At 43.4% G+C, this 18,881-nt stretch overlaps 1 protein-coding gene across 2 annotated transcripts in view; it reads left to right on the forward strand.

Annotated features, from left to right (window-relative positions):
• Positions 1–18,881, forward strand: part of LOC122944029 (inter-alpha-trypsin inhibitor heavy chain H3-like) — a 110,050-nt gene that overhangs the window by 33,179 nt on the left and 57,990 nt on the right. Inside the window, exons 6-10 of one of the 2 annotated variants that reach the window (XM_044302229.1) lie at positions 7,404–7,566; positions 9,277–9,387; positions 12,577–12,702; positions 13,781–13,897; positions 17,492–17,660. In XM_044302229.1, coding sequence (XP_044158164.1) covers positions 7,404–7,566; positions 9,277–9,387; positions 12,577–12,702; positions 13,781–13,897; positions 17,492–17,660 — 686 coding nt within the window. The remainder of the gene's footprint in view (positions 1–7,403; positions 7,567–9,276; positions 9,388–12,576; positions 12,703–13,780; positions 13,898–17,491; positions 17,661–18,881) is intronic. The other variant, XM_044302230.1, reaches the window with a different exon arrangement.

Genomic DNA, 18,881 nt, shown 5'->3' on the forward strand with positions numbered 1-18,881 from the left:
GGACTTCCTTGCGCTCCTGTATGGTTTTGGATCTAAATCCTCTGCATTTGTTCAGTGAGTGTGGTTTTTTATGAATGGGACATTCACGATTGAAGGCCTTGTCTCCTGATGAGGTAGTGTACTGTTTACCAGTGGGTACTGCAGATGATGGTAGGTTAGTCTTTCTAACATTCACGCTGCTCTTAAAGTCTCTGTGTTTATGCACAATACTTTCATACCTTGATGATGGTGTCACTGAAGCTGTAGTATTGAACTCCAGGAAGTCGAGGCTGGGGTCATTCCTCATCTGGGACTGTTCATCGATGAACCTACAGAAATGAATAAATGGGGGAAAGGTGACGTCATGCACTCTTTTGTACCTTGAGACTGATGCCGCCCACTTCTCTTGCAGGCTGTATGGTAGCTTCACGACAATTGGGTTCACCCCATGGGCAGTATCCAGGTAGCACAGCCCGGACAGACGAGGATCTCTTTTGGCGAGCTCCAGTTCCATGAGCAAATCACTTAAATCCTGAAGCTTGTGGACATCCTTAAGACTGATCTTGGGAACGTTCTGCAGTCTCCTGAATAGTGCCTTCTCTATTGCTTCTGCACTGCCAAAGGTGCGTTCGAGTCTTTGCCAGGCTGTAGCGAGACCTGCTTCTGCTTGTCCCACATAGACAGTTCTAAGGCTCTTGATGCGATTTGTGGAGCCTGGGCCCAGCCAGTTGATTAAGAGGTCGAGCTCCTGCTCTGCAGTTAGGTTGAGGTTGGCGATGGCAGCTTTGAAGGTTGCCTTCCAGGCTCTGTAGCTCTCCGCACGGTCATCAAATTTTGAGAGACTGGTGTTAATTAGCTCTCTGCTCACCATAAACCTGGCAAACTCAGACATATCTGATCTCTCACTGCTTGTTGCCATGACAACTTGTGATGCCCCTGGGGCGTATAGGCTGCGTGGCGTGAAAGGGTGAGATGCTTCCGGGTAGAATGATGTTGCTGCAGGGTTGAGCTGTGGTCTAGCCTCTGTAGATTCTGATGACTGCCGCTTGAGCTGTGGAGGTAGGCCAGGAAACACCTGGTAGCCATCTTGCTGTAATAACTGCCCTTGAGAGGGCGCGTCTGGGCGACTGTTATTGGGTCGCTCGGGTGCTGTGGGTATCGCTGGCACTGCAGGTAGAGCTGACTTGGAGGTTTCAGTGTTGTTGGCTTGGACAGTACTGCACACTGGGGGTGGTGCAGATAACTGTTTCAGTACATAGTCGCTGGTGCGATCAACTGGATCGTCTATCTCCTCTGGTGGTAAGCAGACTGAATCAAGGCCTTGGCTCAATGCTTGCTCAAGTAGTCTTACTTTTGCTAATGCAATTTCCTCTTCCCTCTCTGATTCAAGGATCTTTATTCGAGCCTCTGCTTCTGCCCTCTTGGCTTCTGCCTCCGCTTCTGCCCTCTTGGCTTCCACTTCTGCCCTCTTGGCCACCGCCTCTGCTTCTGCCCTCTTGGCTTCTGCCTCCGCTTCAGCCCTCTTGGCCGCCGTCTGTGCTTCTGCCCTCGCAAGGACTTCTTTTTCGGTGAAGGAACGCCTCACTTTGGATTGCTCTGCGTTTATGCGGGCCTCTAGTAATCTGTCGCTCAGGGCGGAGCTTCTAGAGCATGATGATCTGTAGGACCGCAAGGAATGTTTGGATGAATACGATCTGTGTGATCTAGTTTCTTGCAAATGAGAGATGCGGAGTTCCACTTTATCTTTAGCATCCAGCACCATGGCGTCTCTTTGTCTGTCTATTGATTCTGCCTTGCACAATTCTGACGGGGCTTCTTCAATATTAGAGTCTTTTAGAAAGGTTATATACCTTGTGGACAGTCTCTTGTATCTTTCGTGGGCTGCGTTCAGCCGCCCGGCGGCAACTTGTAGGCTGGTGGCATCGCCTGAGGAGGACTTAATTCCTGATATGAGGGAGGAAACACGTTCCCATAGCTCTTCCAGGTTGTCACATAGCTCATCTTTCCTGGTGTGATAATTTTCCGTGATCTTTATAGTTGGTTTGAGAGAGCGCCTTGGTCGTGTGACTTGGTCTGCTGGAAGTGTGAGTTCTACCTCCAGCTCTTCATAATGATCAGTATCAGGTTGCATTTGCTTTGTTTCATCACTGGGGAACTGTACGAGGTCATTTTCGGCCATTTTGATTTAAGGTGCGCTGTCTCTTTAAGAAAATGAACTTTCGAATTGGGGGCTGAAAATTGCCGTGCGGCTCAGATGAGGCACCCCGATAAGGTTCCTAAAGTGTTTTCAGTGAATTGCGGGGTTTTGGTTTGAGGGAGGCCCCGCGTGCATAAACAGTTCTTATATCATGCGAGCAAGGGTTAACATAGGATGTAGAAAGTAGCTTGGCAAGTAGTGGAGGACTTCCAGGCAAGAGTATATCTACTGCGGACACGCCGTGCTTCCCCTTGGGCTTATGGGACGTGCACTGTTGCCGGGCAGATTTGCTGCGAGTGGGCCTGTTGCAAGGGAGGTTCCTGAGTGTGGCACTGGGCTCTGAGGGAACCTGTAGCCGGGCATTGGACTTGAGACGGGTATTTACTGGGGGATATGGCTTTAAGGCAGTTTTTGACTGTTCTGTCCCCACATGAAGGCGAATGAAGGTGTAACTGATAATGACCTTGTGACTGTCCTACCTTCGTATCCAAGCAGTGGAGCAGACCGGACCGGCAGATGCTCAGGTTAGATGGATCCAGACGTAGACATGAGGATGCAATCACACGTGGGTTTATTTGATCCGAAGCAGCAACATACGGTTATACAATACAGGGATGCAGTAGATGCTGTGATGTGGATGTCTTTCCTGAGACTAACTGCTGAGGCAACTGCTGGTCAAAAACTGATGCCTTCACAAGCCAAGATGTGTGTCTCCAGTCACAAGGAGTGCAGCACTGAAAATGGCTACAGGAAGTGACAAGAACCAAGGCTGCTAAAACCACGCCCAGCAGAGAAAAACTTTATAGATAAGGAACAAGGCGTGCAGCATACAAATTCCGGCCAGCAGATGGCAGCAGAGAAACAATACGTAGAAACAACATAGTAAAAGGAGATATAATAATACAGTGCATTAATTAAATTTGAAAGAAACAGCACATCAAGACATACGGATGTCCCAGAGACAGTGAGTGGCAGGAGATCTGTGAGACTGGCAACACATGGTTTGATCTGCCAGGTTTTCCTTGTGGATCAATAGGTGTCTGTATTGTTTCTGGTAATGTCCACACCCCTTGCCTCCAGGTGTTGATTATGTGGTCATTTAACCTTCCGTATTTATAGTTGCTTCTCCCACTATACTGTGCGGTTTATAGCTTCTGTGCTTGTGAATTGTTTGTGGTTGGATCTCAGCTGAGTTCCTGGTGCTTCCATAGCCTCTTTGAAGTTAAGGCTTTCCTTTCCCTTTTTGTATTTTGTTTGGGTTCTGTGTGTTGCATTTCCCTATTGTTTGTAGTAGACTCCTGTTCATCCTTCCTTTTGGAAGTTTTTATTTTTTTAACTCTAAAGTGTATGTGTATGTCTGCACACAGGTACATCAGGTGCCCGGGAAGGTTTTAGACCGGGTCTCAGGTTTCTAGCACGTATCGTTCCTGAGATAGTCGCAAAAAATGCATTAGGCTACTTTCATACTAGCGTTTTAACTGGATCCGGCAGGGTTCAGCAAAAACGCTTCTGTTACTGATAATACAACCACCTGCATCCGTTATGAGCGGATCCGGTTGTATTATCTTTAATATAGCCAAGATGGATCCGTCATGAACTCCATTGAAAGTCAATGGGGGACAGACATGTTTTCTTTTGTGGCATATTGTGGCAGAGAAAACAGATCCGTCCCCATTGACTTGCATTGAGGTTCATGCCGGATGCCGTCTTGCTCCGCATCCCAGGACAGAAAGCAAACTACAACATGTTGCGGTTTGCTCTCCGGTATGGGAACGCAACTAAATGGAACGGAATGCAGAGGAGCACTCCGTTCTGTTCAGTTTAGGTCCCATTGACAATGAATGGGGACAAAACTGAAGCGTTATTTTCCAGTATTGAGCCCCTATGACAAATCTCAATACCATAAAACTAAAATGCTAGTGTGAAAGTAGCCTTAGCCAATAGAAGCCTAGTCACATGACACTTATCAGCCAATAGAAGCTTGCAGGCCCTTAGTCTTCACATACACACAGTTTTACACCAGGTTTCCATAACAACCCAGCCATTTTTCTTCACTGCTGTAGGTCAGCTTTAAAGGGGCATGGTGCTGTGGATAACACTGTTAAGGGAGCGAAGTGCTGTGGAGGCCACAATTCAGGGACAGGTAGGGTGGCCATTCAGGCCACCTTTAAAAGACGGACTTAAAAACTCTGCTCCCAGGTCGAGTATGGAGTTTATGCTCTGAAATAGTAACTTTTTAAAAGAAATCAGAAAATAAACTTTTGTTTAAAAGCTTTGTACACCTTTGGAGGCAAATTTTCTTTATGATTGCATTGTACTCCTTTTGGCCTAAAAATCATTTTTTTCAATTGGTCTTTATTAAAAATATTGAGCCATTCTGTCACAAAGGGTTAACAGTTTGTCTAGCTGTGTGAATAGTACTTTTTACTTTCATTTTGTTTATCGTCATCTAATAATCCTTATTAGCCCCTTAGGCCGGCCTTGTTCATTTCCTTATTCATGCCTTATTTAACCCATGAAGATGTCTGTGATGGATCCGTGGATTGTCTGTTTGTCCGTTTTTATCCTCCGTGTGTCATTCGTGATCCATGGACTTTAAAGAGCATTCCCTATCTGTCTTTCGTGAAAAACGGACACAACACAGATGCCAACCGTGTTTTGTCCGTGATTTTCACGGACCCATAGACTTCAATAGGATGTGCTTGGTCTGCATCACTGACCAAAGTAGTTCATGTCTCTGTCATTTTTTTTACTGACCCGCAAGCAACTGTGTGAATAGACTCATTTAAATCAATAGGCACATGTGCTGTCCGCATTTTCCACGGAAAACAGAATGGATGAGGCCTAAGAGGTCATAAACACTTATTTAAGCCACATTCTTATCAGTTAGAGAAGAACTGAGCTTTAATGAGTGTTTATAAGGTCAGAGATCAGAGATAAGGGGCCGATCAGGTTAGCTGGCTGACAGAAGAGAGAGAAAATTCTCTGTTAGAGCATCTCAGATCTGTACAGAAAAAAGGATTCCATATACGTAGTAAAGACCATTTATTTTATTTTTAGCTCAAAATGAGTACAATGCAATAATAAAAAATGTACATAGCCTTTAAATCATGTTTTAGTGCTAAACATATTTTTAAAGAATTTTAATGATATTATTTTTAATTCACAGGTCAATATTTATATTAAATGGGGTCCGCCATCCGCATCCGATGGGTCTGCACCACAAAAAAGTAGTGCATGCACTACTTTTTTGCGGTGCGGAGGTACGTACAGTAAACCCACGGAATCACAACGGAGTGCTTCCGTGGGTTTACTGTACGTACCTCTGCACCGCAAAAAACTCTGTAGTGCTTCCATGGGCTTCTGATCCGTGCCTCCGTTCCGCATCTCCTGGATCGCTGACCCATTCAAGTGAATGGGTCTGTGATCCGTGATGCAGGATGCACACGGCCGGTGGCCAAGTATTGCGGACCTGCCGACACACATTCGTGGGCATGAGCACTTAGGGTAGTTTCACACTAGCTCTTTTCTTTTCCGGCATAGAGTTCCGTCCTAGGGGCTCAATACTGGAAAAGAACTCATAAGTTTTATCCTAATGCATTCTGAATGGAGAGTAATCCGTTCAGGCTGCATCAGGATGTCTTCAGTTCAGTCTTTTTGACTTTTCAGGACGGAGATAATACCTCAGCATGCTACGGTTTTATCTCCGGCATTCAAATTGCTGCATTGACGGATCCGGTATTCTGGTCTGCGCATGCCTTTAAAAATGTGAAAAAAATAAATACCAGATCCGATTTGCCGGATGACACCGGAAAAACAGATCCGGTATTGCAATGCATTTTTCAGACTGATCAGGATGGTGATAAGTCTGAAAAATGCCTGATCAGTCAGAAAAAATTACATGCGTTTGCATACAGTTTGCCTGATCAGGCAGGCAGTTCAGGCAACGGAACTGCCTGCGGGAATCAAACAACGCAAGTGTGAAAGTACCCTTACAGATGCCATCAGTTGGCATACGTTTTGCCGGATCCGGCAGTCAGTTCCGGAGACAGAACTGCTTGCCGGATCACTCTGCCGCAAGTGTGAAAGTAGCCCTACTTGCGTTATCTCCTCATCATTACATGCAGGATTAGAATGACATATATCACCTTTGTATAGATAGCACAGGATCCACCATTCAGAATAAGTGACATCACAGCTTATCTACTCCCTCCTCTGTATACAGTAGGTCACAGAGCATGCCTAGAAAACTCTCCCATAGAAGTCAGTGAAGTGTTGTCGTCCCCCAACCCCAACCCCCCCGCCAGTCCATTGTATCTATGACCCATGGTTTCTGCTGTAAACTGCACACTGTACATCATTTATATATACTGTGGATAATCTAATAAAAAATGTTCAATATTTATGTAAATACTGTAAATATTGAAAACTAATTTATGAATATTGAGAATGGCAGTACTACATTTAGCTTCCATGTGGCTATGCAGCACCATTTTTATAGATTCTTTTATTTATGGGGATGGAGGCTTTGGCAATCTTATGATCCATGTAACTCTGGCCTATGCTCATTATTACTGCCTTGATGACTTGGGCTTCCTTTGCTTTCTTCTGTTTAACAAATTAAAGGGAACCTGTCATCAACTTTATGCTGACCTTACTGAGGGCAGTATAAAATAGTGACAGAAATACTGATTTCAGCCGTGTGTCACTCATGAGCAAAAAGTAAGTGGTTGCCGAGAACCAGCATCATAATAATTGCAGCCCAGGACTTGAAAAGAGTCAGATCTACCTGAGAAGAGTCATAGTTATCCATAATCTCCTGCTCTCTCACCCATCTGCTGATGATTGGCAGTTCTCTCCTAGAGAGAAAGGGAGAAAACTAGGTAGAAGACTGTCAGTCATCAGCAGGTGGGCAGGAAAGCAGGAATTTATGAATAACCAGGACTCTTCTCAGGTGGCCGGGACTCTTTTCCAGGCCCAGTCTGCAATGATTGTGATGTTGGTTCGCGGCAACCACTTACTTTTAACTTTTAAAATCTACTTTATACTGCCGTTGGGCAACATAAAGTTGATGACAGGTTCCCTTTAATGTTAGGGTTAAATATTAGGATGAAACAATATAAGGTTGGTGGATACATGAGCTGTCCACGTCAACCATTGACAGACGTGTGAAAGAGGCCTAATTGTTATGTATGACTTTATATGAACATGTGGATGACTTACTCAGGGCCTCTGGAAGGAAGACGGAGAAGTTCACTGTGTCTGTTAATGTGGCTCCAGAAAGTAAAGTCACATTTGAGTTGGTCTATGAAGAAATGCTGAAACGTCGCCTTGGAAAGTATGAGATGTTCATCAAAGTTCAGCCTAAAACTCTTGTTAAAAGCTTTCAGGTGAAGTCTATGCAATATTAATATAATCCAAAGTGTGCATTGTTCCTCCTGCCTGTAGACAAATACAAATAGTAAAGCTGTGTCAATGTGCTAGAGCCAGGTTTTGGACCTTAATGGCTTGGACAGTTCAAGGCCCATTCACACTTCAGTTATTTGGTCAGTTATTTCCATCAGTTATTGTGAGCCAAAACCCGTAGTGAAGCCTCCACAGAGATCAGGTGTAATGGAAAGATCTTCACCTGTTCAGTGTTTTTGACCCGCACCTGGTTTCGGCTCACAATAACTGATGGAAAAAAACTGGCTAAACAACTGAAGTGTGAACTCAGCCTAATCGGTACTTTCTTTAGTTAAAGAGGTTGTCCAGGTTCAGAGCTGAACCCGGACATATCCCCTTCTTCCCCCACTCAGCTAGAAAGCGTTTTTTGTTGAAATTTTTACATTGCTGGGCGGTGGATTCCGCCTAGCAGTGTTTCCGGTGACGTCATCAACACTGATGGGCGGGCTGTAGCTCTGCTCTAGCCGTTTTACAGGCTAGGGAAGTGCTAATACCCGCCAATTAGTGTCAATGACATCACCAGCCTCACTGCTAGGCAGAAACCTGCGCCGAGCTTACCCATGGAGAGCCGGATCTCCAGAAAAAGCCCTTGCCCTGCTCGATTTATCGCAGGGCTAGGGAGAGCATCGGAGCATAAAATGTCAGAGGGGCTGAGTGGGGGAAGAAGGGGATATGTCCAGGTTCAGCTCTGAATCCGGACAACCCCTTTAATCATATCAGACAAGACATCAGACATATGCATACGGTTATTGTTTCATGAAGCATGAGAATGCTTTTCATCCATCCCCAACGATTAATGGGGTTGTCTGATGGAATAAAATGTTTAGAAAAGGGCTACAATGATTTAAAAACAAAAAACAAAAAAACCCGTTAACAATCTCCTTCCACGGCCATTCTGATGCTTACACGAGATTCGCTATCAGCCAATCACTGACTGAGGTAAGTGGCCGCTGTCCCTAATGACTGGCTGAGCAGATATTCGCTGCCATTTCATGTGTGTAGAGCTGGGAACAAGAAGAGGAGACCGACAGGCCCCCAGTGAGAATCAGATTGGCAGTGGTGGTGGATTGGTGAGGGGAATAATGCTTCAGTTATTTTTTAACCCATTCTGCACCTACTTTAAAAAAGTTTTATCTCATTGGTTAACCCCTTTAGCAGTTCTGCTCTGCATATTTAGATTGGAAGCTATTTACAAGCATAAGCCCTCCACGTACTTAACAAAAGGTTAGGGAAGGATGTGTTTGCAATAAAACAGAATGATTTTTAACTACTTAACCACCACTAAAAGAGTTGCTTATTTACCTGCTTCCCGGCGCTGGCTCCCTGCTTCTTCTCCTCCCGGCCTGTGATGCTCTGCTGAGCTCCCTCACTTGACATCGCCGCAGCCGATCACTGGTCGCGACTGTGATTGGCTCTCCTTACTTCCTGACAAATGGTCACATGACACAAGGGAAATCAGTCAACCCCCCCTCCAACCTTTCTTTCTTGCACAGCCCCTTCAAGCCGAAAACAAATTAGTACATAATAAGCATGTATACACTAAGGCAAGGATGAGGTTCTGGAAATCCTCTGTGATATTGTCCTCAGTCCAGAGAACTGCAGTTTACCAGTTGAATTTTATATATATTGCCCTAATTATTTTGTTTCTCATTTAGATTGAAGTAGACATATATGAAGGACAAGGGATCAGCTTTCTAGATGCTCAAGCATCTTTCATAAGCAATGACCTGCAATCTGCTATCAAAAAATCTCTATTTGGTGAACAGGTAATTTTTTTGTGCGCTATGCAGTAGTAAAAATTACTATAAATTCAACATCACAGTATACAAAAAATGTACAGAAATATATTAATAGCTTTCTAACATTTATACACTCACAAAAAAGTGAACACACCAAGAATGAGTTGTTGGGAGTGAATGAAACTTTTTATGTGTGAATGGAATGAGGATATACTGTATGTAAGTGATTACAATATTAGAGTCAAATGATTGGTTTATTTGGGAAAATTGTACAATAGAAGGCTAGAGGCAGCCCGACAGGGTCCTAATACAGGAAGTATTAGGACCCTGTCGGGCTGCCTCTAACCTGGATACAAGACGAGATACGGTTGGGCAAGGAAGGCATACTGGTTCCATATGGCATCCTGAGGCACATTTGCCCACAGATGTTACAGCTGGGCCTATACATCCTGCACACTTGAAGGTTGCCAAAGTTGACATCCCAGGTGGTCCCATAAATGCAAAAATTAGCAATTAATCTGGCGACTGGGCAGGCGAAGGAAGACGGAGACATTCCTGGGAAACCCTTGCTGTGTGTAGGCGAGCATTATCCCACTGAAAATGCAAGTTGGAAGCCCTGCCATGAGAGACAACACATGTGGCGCAGGAACTGTTAGTGTCCTTGGGGTGACCTGCTGTCGTATGCGATGGCTCCCCGAATCATCACACCAGCATTTGTGACAGTGTGCCACCCCCACAGAAAAAGTAGGATTGAAGCGTTCACCACCAGGCCTCCATACAAGAACCTGTATTTGTTGCTAAAGATGATATGGTTCCAGTCCATTGCAATCCTGGTTTCTTGTTCATGACACCACTGCAAATGAGCAATGGTAACTGGCTGTCACTGGCAGGACACGTAATGGGCACTGCAACACCAAATTTCCTTTTGCTAAGCACCTGGAAAGGGTTTGGGCAGAGACAGGGGTGTGTAATAAAGGTGCCACCTGTGTTTGGATGATGGACAACGAAATTGTGGGAGCTACTTGTGCTTGTCAGTGGATCAAATTATCCTCTCTACTGGTTGGCTATCCAGGCTATCTGGAGCATATTTGCAGTGTGTGCTTGCCCTCACGTAACCACTACTGCCAACAAATCGTAACAGCTAGGCGAGAATGGCCTAGATGGCGAGCAATTCATCCTGCTTCTCGCAGTTCAATGATGCACCCCCTCTCAAAATCTGTCAACTGAGCAAAATATCCTTGAGAGCACTGTAGAGGGTACACTACTCAAAAGAAGCCTCTGAGAGCCTTTCTATAGAGGGGAAACACTTGTATACCCTCTTATGGCAAGACCCCATGTCTAACAAATCACTGAAAAAAAGATATAAAACATCCTGCACAATATGATAATGAATGTTGCGGATGTACAGTACATGGCTACATTTATAAAGTCACAGAAAATAATGCACTATAATAATAGATGCAAACATAACATATGGACTAAGCCCTCACTCTAATGATAAAATCGGAGACACTTGGTAAATACATTTTGATCAAATTACATCTGTGCCCACCTACCCAGCGCCAAGTTGGTCTCAGTTCAGTCAGGTCCTATGCTAAGGGTCAATTCATACGTCCGTAATTTGGGTCCGCATTTGTTCCGCAATTTTATTCTGTCTCTCAGAGTATTTTCACCAAGCTGCTTGGCAATTGCCCCATAGCCTTTTCCAGCCTTGTGGAGGTCCACAATTTTGTCTCTGGTGTCTTTGGACAGCTCTTTGGTCTTGCCCATGGTAGTAGTTGGCGTCTGACTGACTGTCGGGTGGACAGGTGTCTTTAAAGAGCTCAGACAGGTGCTACTAAGTTAGATTAATGAGTGGAGTAGAGGTGGACTTTTTAAATGCACAGTAACAGGTCTTTGAGAGACAGAATTCTTGCTGTTTCTCAGGTATTCAAATACTTATGTTCAGCAGTGCAAGACAAATTCTTTAAAAAATCATACAATGTGAGTTCCTAATTACTATTTTTTTCATTCTGTCTCTCAGAGTGGGAATGCACCTACAATGTGAATTTCAGACCCCTCCACGATTTCTAAGTGGGAGAACTTGCAAAATCTCAGGGTGTTCAAATACTTCTGTTCCTCACTGTATCTAATAGGCAACCTTGATTAAGGTGGTACATATAGGTGTGTGTGCTCCACCTCTCATTGGCTGCTGATGCACACAGAGGTAACTAGGAGAACACACTATATGTGCAGGGTCTACGCTCCTGAAAATAAATTCATTACGGCATAGGGAGGTTTAGCGTAGGACCTGCCTGAACTGAGACCACCTTGGGGCTCGGTAGGTGGGCACAGATGTATTTTGATCAAAATGTATTGGCTAAGAGTCTCAGATTTTATCATTAGAGTGAGGGCTTAGTCCATATGTTATGTTTGCATCTATTACTACAGTGCATTATTTTCTATGACTTTATAAGACCCCATGTCTAATCAGATCACACCTGTAATCATTTACATAGCTGCCTGACACATATCTGCATGCCAAGTTCTGCAGCAATCCAATATTTCAATCTGGATGGGCTATTTATTTATTTATTTTGTCAATGAGTGTACTTTAAGTCATAATTTAAAGGGATCAAGTCACCATGAAAATGCCACCATGAAGAGCAGGAGGAGCTGAGCAGAATAATATATATAGTTTTAATGGAAAATATTCAGTAATACTGGTAATTTAAATCTCTGCTCAGTCTATGCTTAGGAGTCATGTAGACGGTCCTATTCAGTAACTGACAGCTATCTGTGTATGGTTGGTCGTGCAGAGTTATCTGTCAATCATTGATTAGACCGGCCTTATGACTCCTAGGCAAAGACTTAAATGAATACATTTCAAATTATACTGAACCTTTTCCCATACCTCTATATATCAATCTGCTCAGCTTCTCCTGCTCTATAACATGCTGCCTGCAGATTGCACTGCATTTTCATGGTGACAGATTCACTTTAATGAATAAAAAAAAAAAAATGTAATTTCTTGATCTGTTCTTTAATCTGCTTCCCTCAATGTAGCATTTGCTGCCCTCAGTAGTGTCTGCTGCTGCCCCAGCCTCCAAAATTGTGCATCCTGCTGTCCCAATACTATGCCAACCAGTGCGCCCAATGCTGTGCCATGCTGAAGCTTCCAATGCAGCACAATGCTGACAGCATGAAATATTTACAGTGACTTTTTTTTGTCCTTAGGGTCATATCTCTTTTAAACCCACGATAGATCAGCAGCGATCATGTGCCAACTGTAATACCACGTTACTGGATGGAGATTTTACTGTGACCTATGATGTTAATAGACAATCCCCTGGAAACATACAGGTGAGGTTTTATAATTACTGTACATTCTAATTAATTAGCTATTACGTTTTTCAAAAGTAGAAACACAATGCTTCCTTCTAGAAACAGCACCATACCCGGGTCATATCTGCAGACATGTTTTCCTAATTCTGGAAAATCCCTTTAAAGTGCAACTGTCATATTTTTTGGGTTATTTGCTATTTTATTAGAGCTAGGCATGTATACCTGAATTAGTCTGTCAATGATTGTCAAAATATCTGTAATTACCTAATAAGAACAGCTTTCATTAATATGCCATATTCCTTTCAATTAGTCCCTTAAAAGGGGTTTCTGGGAGTTTTACAAAGCTGATTGGCGGGGGTCCCGGGTGTCGGACCCCCACCAATCAGATACTGATGATCTATCCAGAGGATAGGCCATCAGTAAAAAAAAATTCCCAGAAAACCCTTTTAACAGAGTGTTGCTATGTCTTCCCTGTCTTCAGCTCAGTGTATACAGAAGACGGAGGGGCGGTCCTTCACACTGCATGCCTGCATTAGGCTTCAGAGTGAGGAGGAGTGTCTCTCAGTAATCAAATCTGATTGGCTGGCTGGAAGTTGCTGGCTACAGCAAGTTTGTATGAGAAGTGAGGAAAGGCAGTTTTGGCCTCAGAGAACTGGCCAAGGAGCCATCTCGAGCAGATTCTTATAATGCAGGGTTCAGAACTGCAGTAACTAAGGGAAAAGTTTGAGGAAAACAGTTGTATGTGAATAAACTAAAGATTGCTTTATGCATAATGCTCCTGCAGCAGTAACATATGCCCCAAAATGTTTTTTTTTATTAAAACATAACAGTTACACTTTATCTCTTGCTAAAAAAAACTAATGTAGAGCTGGGAAAATACATATACTAATAAATGGCCTATAGGGAAAATATTACTAAAGACGAGAACACAAATGAGTATTTTAGATATACTTAAAAGTGAAATGAATGGTTAAATCTCAGAATAAATTCCACCAGATGGCCCAAGGTCTGGCAGTGCCCAATCAACTGTACGTTGATCCGGAAGAATATGGTTTTCAATAGCAATGAAATATCTGTGTTCTTTTTTTTTTTTTAGGTTGTCAATGGATACTTTGTTCACTTTTTTGCTCCCTCTAAATTGCCTAGTGTAACAAAAAATGTAATTTACATCATAGACAAAAGTGGATCAATGATTGGTCAAAAAATGGAGCAGGTAAGATACATCTATGTCAAATTAAGAGTCATTCATAGTTGGTTTGTTTTCCAGGTTGCATCAATATCTTGTTAAAATAATCATTTATATAGGTAGCTGTAATTCTGTATTTCTTTTATCTGTATTGCTGCTATCTCTCGTTCTGGGCTGTCACATGACCATGTCCATGCAGCTTTATTATATTTCCTGTGATGTTATGTCCATAAGTGAGATAAAGGAGTGTCTATCTGGGTGGGAGGAGCTATAAACTAGCTGGGCATTATTAGGGGCAGTGTTAAGGGAGTGTCTGTTCAACTAGCTGGGTGGGAGGAGCTATAAACTAACTGGGTTTTAGGGGCAGTGATAGGGGAGTGTCTATGTAACTAGCTGGATGGGAGGAGCTATAAACTAGCTGGGTGTTGTTAAGGGCAATGATAGGGGTGTGTCTATGTAACTAGCTTGGTGGGAGGAGCTATAAACTAGCTGGGTGTTATTATGGGCAGTAATAGAGGAGTGTCTATGTAAATATCTGGGTGGGAGGAGCTACAAAGTAGCTGGGCGTTGTTAGGGGCGGTGCTGGAACTGTGGCAGAAAAAGGAGAAGTGCATCATGGGTTTGGTTGGATACAGCAACAGGAAGTGCTATATACAGGATGATAGGTTTACATGGTAAAAACAGTTCCAAACTGAAAAAGAAAAGCATGAGGAAGATATACATGAGGTAAGCAATTACATGAGCATATCTAAAACCCCATAATAAGGGTCCATTCACACATCCATAGAATGGGTCCGCATCCGTTCCGCAAATTGCAGAACGGGTGCGGACCCATTCATTCTCTATGGGGCAGGAATAGATGGGGGAGAACACTATGTGCTCTCCACATCCGCATATCCGGAACGCTGCCACGATTTTCCGGTTCACAGCTCCGGAAAAAAATAGAGCATGTCCTATTTTTTGTCCGCAATTGCGGACAAGAATTGGCATTTCTATGGGGGTGCCGGCCGGGTGTATTGCGGATCCGCAATTTGTGGATCCACAATATACTACAGACATCTGAGTGGAGCCTAATTACAGAAAACCCTTTTAAACTCATTTTCTTTTCAGATTTTATGAGGCTTAAGCCCTTTTGCACACGAACATTGTGCATCCGTTCCGTGCCATTTGCGGTCCTCAATGCATGGGCAACGTCCGCACCGCGGCCAGGATGGATCGAGACCCATTCAACTTGAATAGGTCCGTTATCCGTCCACACCGCAAAAAATAGAAGAAGTGAATCAGTCCGCATCCGTGATGCGGAGTGCACACAGGCTGCAATACAGCCACAGGCACACAACGTTCGTGTGCAAGAGGCCTTAGTCATTGTACAAAGAAACTTTATGCAAGTTGTAGTTATACTTTGTCTAGTGTCTCTACTGAAACTCTCAGAAATCTGTGAAGTAGAATCTCACTTTGTTATATTTGTAAGTTGCACCATTTATTAAGGTGGAGGCACCCACTTTTTTTTAAACTGCTGCAGTTTATGATACATTTTTTCAAGCAGTTTTTTTTTTAGCTAAAGCCTCTCCTTCCTGCTGGATCCATTTTTAACATTGACTCAAAAATATCAAAAAATATCAAAGATGAAAATAAATGGTAAAATATTTTTCAGATGCAGCAGTTGCATATACTGAATATTCAAGTTTCATATTCAATGAAATATGTATCTTATATATGTATCAGATATGACATTTATTGGTATCACATGCTCTCCTAGTGTCTTCTTGCAGACCACTCCTGCAGACTGCTAGCACTTTCATGTGTATATTTTCATAGCCTAAGGGCTCATGCACACGACCGTATGTATTTTGCAGTCCGCAAACAACGGATCCGCAAAAAATACATCCGTATGCATTCTGTATTTTGCAGAACGGAACAGCTGGCCCTTCATAGAACAGTACTATCCTTGTCCGTAATACGGAAAATAATAGGACATGTTCTATTTTTTTGCGGAACGGAAATACGGAAATGGAAAGCACACAGAGTAACTTCCGTTTTTTTTGAGGACCCATTGAAGTGAATAGTTCCGCATACAAACAGCCGAAAAAACATAATGGACACCGAAAAAAAATACAGTGCCTTGCAAAAGTATTCACCCCCCTTGAATTTTTTCGTATTTTGGTGCCTCACAACCTGGAATTAACATGGATTGTTTGAGGATTTGCATAATTTAATTTACAGAACATGCCCACAACTTTGAAAATGTATTTTTTTTTTATTGTGAAGCAAACAACAAATAGGACAAAATAGCAGAACAAGTCAATGTGCATAACTATTCACCCCCCTAAAGACAATACTTTGTAGAGCCACCTTTTGCGGCAATACCAGCTCCAAGTCGCTCTGGATAAGTCTCTATGAGCAGTTGCCACATCTTACCACTGGGATTTTTGCCCATTCCTCCTTGCAAAACTGCTCCAGCTCCTTCAAGTTAGATGGTTTGCACTTGTGAACAGCAATCTTTAATTCTGACCACAGATTTTCTATTGAATTGAGATCTGGGCTTTGACTCGGGCATTCCAACACATTTACATGTTTTCTCTTAAACCACTCAAGTGTTGCTTTAGCCGTGTGTTTGGGGTCATTGTCCTGCTGGAAGGTGAACCTCCGTCCGAGCCTCAAATCACGCACAGAGTGGGACAGGTTTTGCTCAAGAATATCCCTGTATTTAGCACCATCCATCTTTCCCTCAACTCTGACCAGTTTCCCCGTCCCGGCTGCTGAAAAACATCCCCTCAGCATGGTGCTGCCACCACCATGTCTCACTGTGGGGATGGTGTTCTTTGGGTGATGTGATGTGTTGGGTTTGCGCCAGACATAGCGTTTTCTTTGATGGCTGAAAAGTTCAATTTTAGTCTCGTCAGACCAGAGAACCTTCCTCCATACATTTTGGGAGTCTCCCACATGCCTTTTTCGCAAACGCACAACGTGCCTTTTTCTTTTTAGCTGAAAGTAATGGCTTTCTTCTGGCCACTCTGCCATAAAGCCCAACTCTATGGAGGGTGCAGCTTATTGTCATCCTATGTACAGATACTCCAGTCTCTGCTGTGGAACTCTGCAGCTCCTCCAGGGTTACCTTAGGTCTCTGTGCTGCCTCTCTGATTAATGCCCTCCTTACCCGGTCCGTGAGCTTTGGTGGGCGCCCATCTCTTGGCAGGTTTGCTGTTGTGCCATATTCTTTCCATTTGGTTACGATAGATTTGATGGTGCTCCTGGGGATCATCAAAGATTTGGATATTTTTTTATAACCTAACCCTGACTTGTACTTCTCAACAACATTGTCCCTTACTTGTTTGGAGAGTTTTTATGGGCTTCCAAACAAAGGGAGTGAATACATAAGCACATGCCAATTTTCTGTTTTATTTATATATTTTTCTCATTTCACTTCACCAACTTAGACTATTGTGTTCTGATCCATCACATAAAAGTCAGATTAACAAAACACTGAACTTAGGGCTGTAATGTAACAAAATACAAAAAAAGTCAAGGGGGTGAATACTTTTGCAAGGCACTGTACGTTAGTGTGCATGAGCCCTACATGCTGTGTATGCATGTATACTTCAAGAATGTGTCTGTATTTAGACAAAACAAGCCCTTCTTCGCATTCTGAATGACACGGCCCAGCATGATCACTTTAATTTCATACTGTTTTCCGATGATGGTCAAGTTTGGAAAGATTCCTTAGTTAAAGCAACTCCAGAAAACCTGGAAGAGGCTAGAACTTTCGTCAAGTCGATTATTCCTGATGGCCGTAAGTTAAATTGTCTTATGTAAATGTATCCACCAGCAATTTATATTGTGCCAAATAAACAAAGATGGAATGCCTCATTCACACGTCAATGTTTTGGTCAGTGATTTCCATCAGTGATTTTGAGCCAAAACCAAGAGTGGAGCTACACAGACATAAAGCTACACAGGTATAAAGGATCTGCGCCAGAAGTATCTGCACCTGTTCTGTGTTTAGAGCCGCACCTGGTTTTGGCTCAAAATCACTGATGGAAATCACTGACCAAACTCTGACTGTGTGAATGAGGCATAACAGGAAGCTCCGGGTCCCTGGTGCAAAATATGTTACTGTGGCCCATACACAGGCATTTAATACTGGCCATGTAAATCCATCTTTAGGCCCCTTTCACACGGGTGAGAATTCCGCGCGGGTGCAATGTGTGAGGTTAACACATTGCACCTGCACTGAATCCGGACCCATTCACTTCAATGAGGCTGTGTACATAAGTGGTGATCTGTTCGCCATTGACTTTCAATGGTGTTTATAACTGATGCAGATGGTTGTATTATCAGTAACAGAAGCGTTTTTGCTGAACCCTGCTGGATCAGGCAAAAACGCAAGTGTGAAAGTACCCTTTGTCTTTTGTCCTGCACCAGGTTTATCATCCAGCCTGAGCCCCTGTAAAAAAAAAAACTGATGCAGGTTAGCATGCTCGGCCGAACACTATATTGATAGATATATATATATATTTGTGGTCATGGCTACGGCCAAGAGGTATCCGAAGAACCCTAGGGAGAAAACAACAGGAACAACCTAACCCAGCTAGGCGTGTCTTAGCTGACCTGACTAAATGGCTTGTTGTGTGCCCTAAGCCATGATCGTGGGTAGGCCTATAAGTGGGCATACCCTGTGGAAATGAGAAGATAAGGGAGGGAGGGTGGGGCACCTGAAAACACACACCTGTGAGTGAGGGTGTGGCTCGTATATGAAGAGCCTCCGCCCCTCCCACAAATGCAGGCTGACTAATCAGCCTTACCAACTTGTGGTCATGGCTACGGCCAAGAGGTATCCGAAGAACCCTAGGGAGAAAACAACAGGAACAACCTAACCCAGCTAGGCGTGTCTTAGCTGACCTGACTAAATGGCTTGTTGTGTGCCCTAAGCCATGATCGTGGGTAGGCCTATAAGTGGGCAAAAACCAAGCCAAGTAGGGTAGAAAAGGAATTTGAATGGCATGTGCAAACT

The sequence above is a fragment of the Bufo gargarizans genome, chromosome 7 (assembly GCF_014858855.1).
Source record: "Bufo gargarizans isolate SCDJY-AF-19 chromosome 7, ASM1485885v1, whole genome shotgun sequence".
NCBI lineage: Eukaryota > Metazoa > Chordata > Amphibia > Anura > Bufonidae > Bufo > Bufo gargarizans.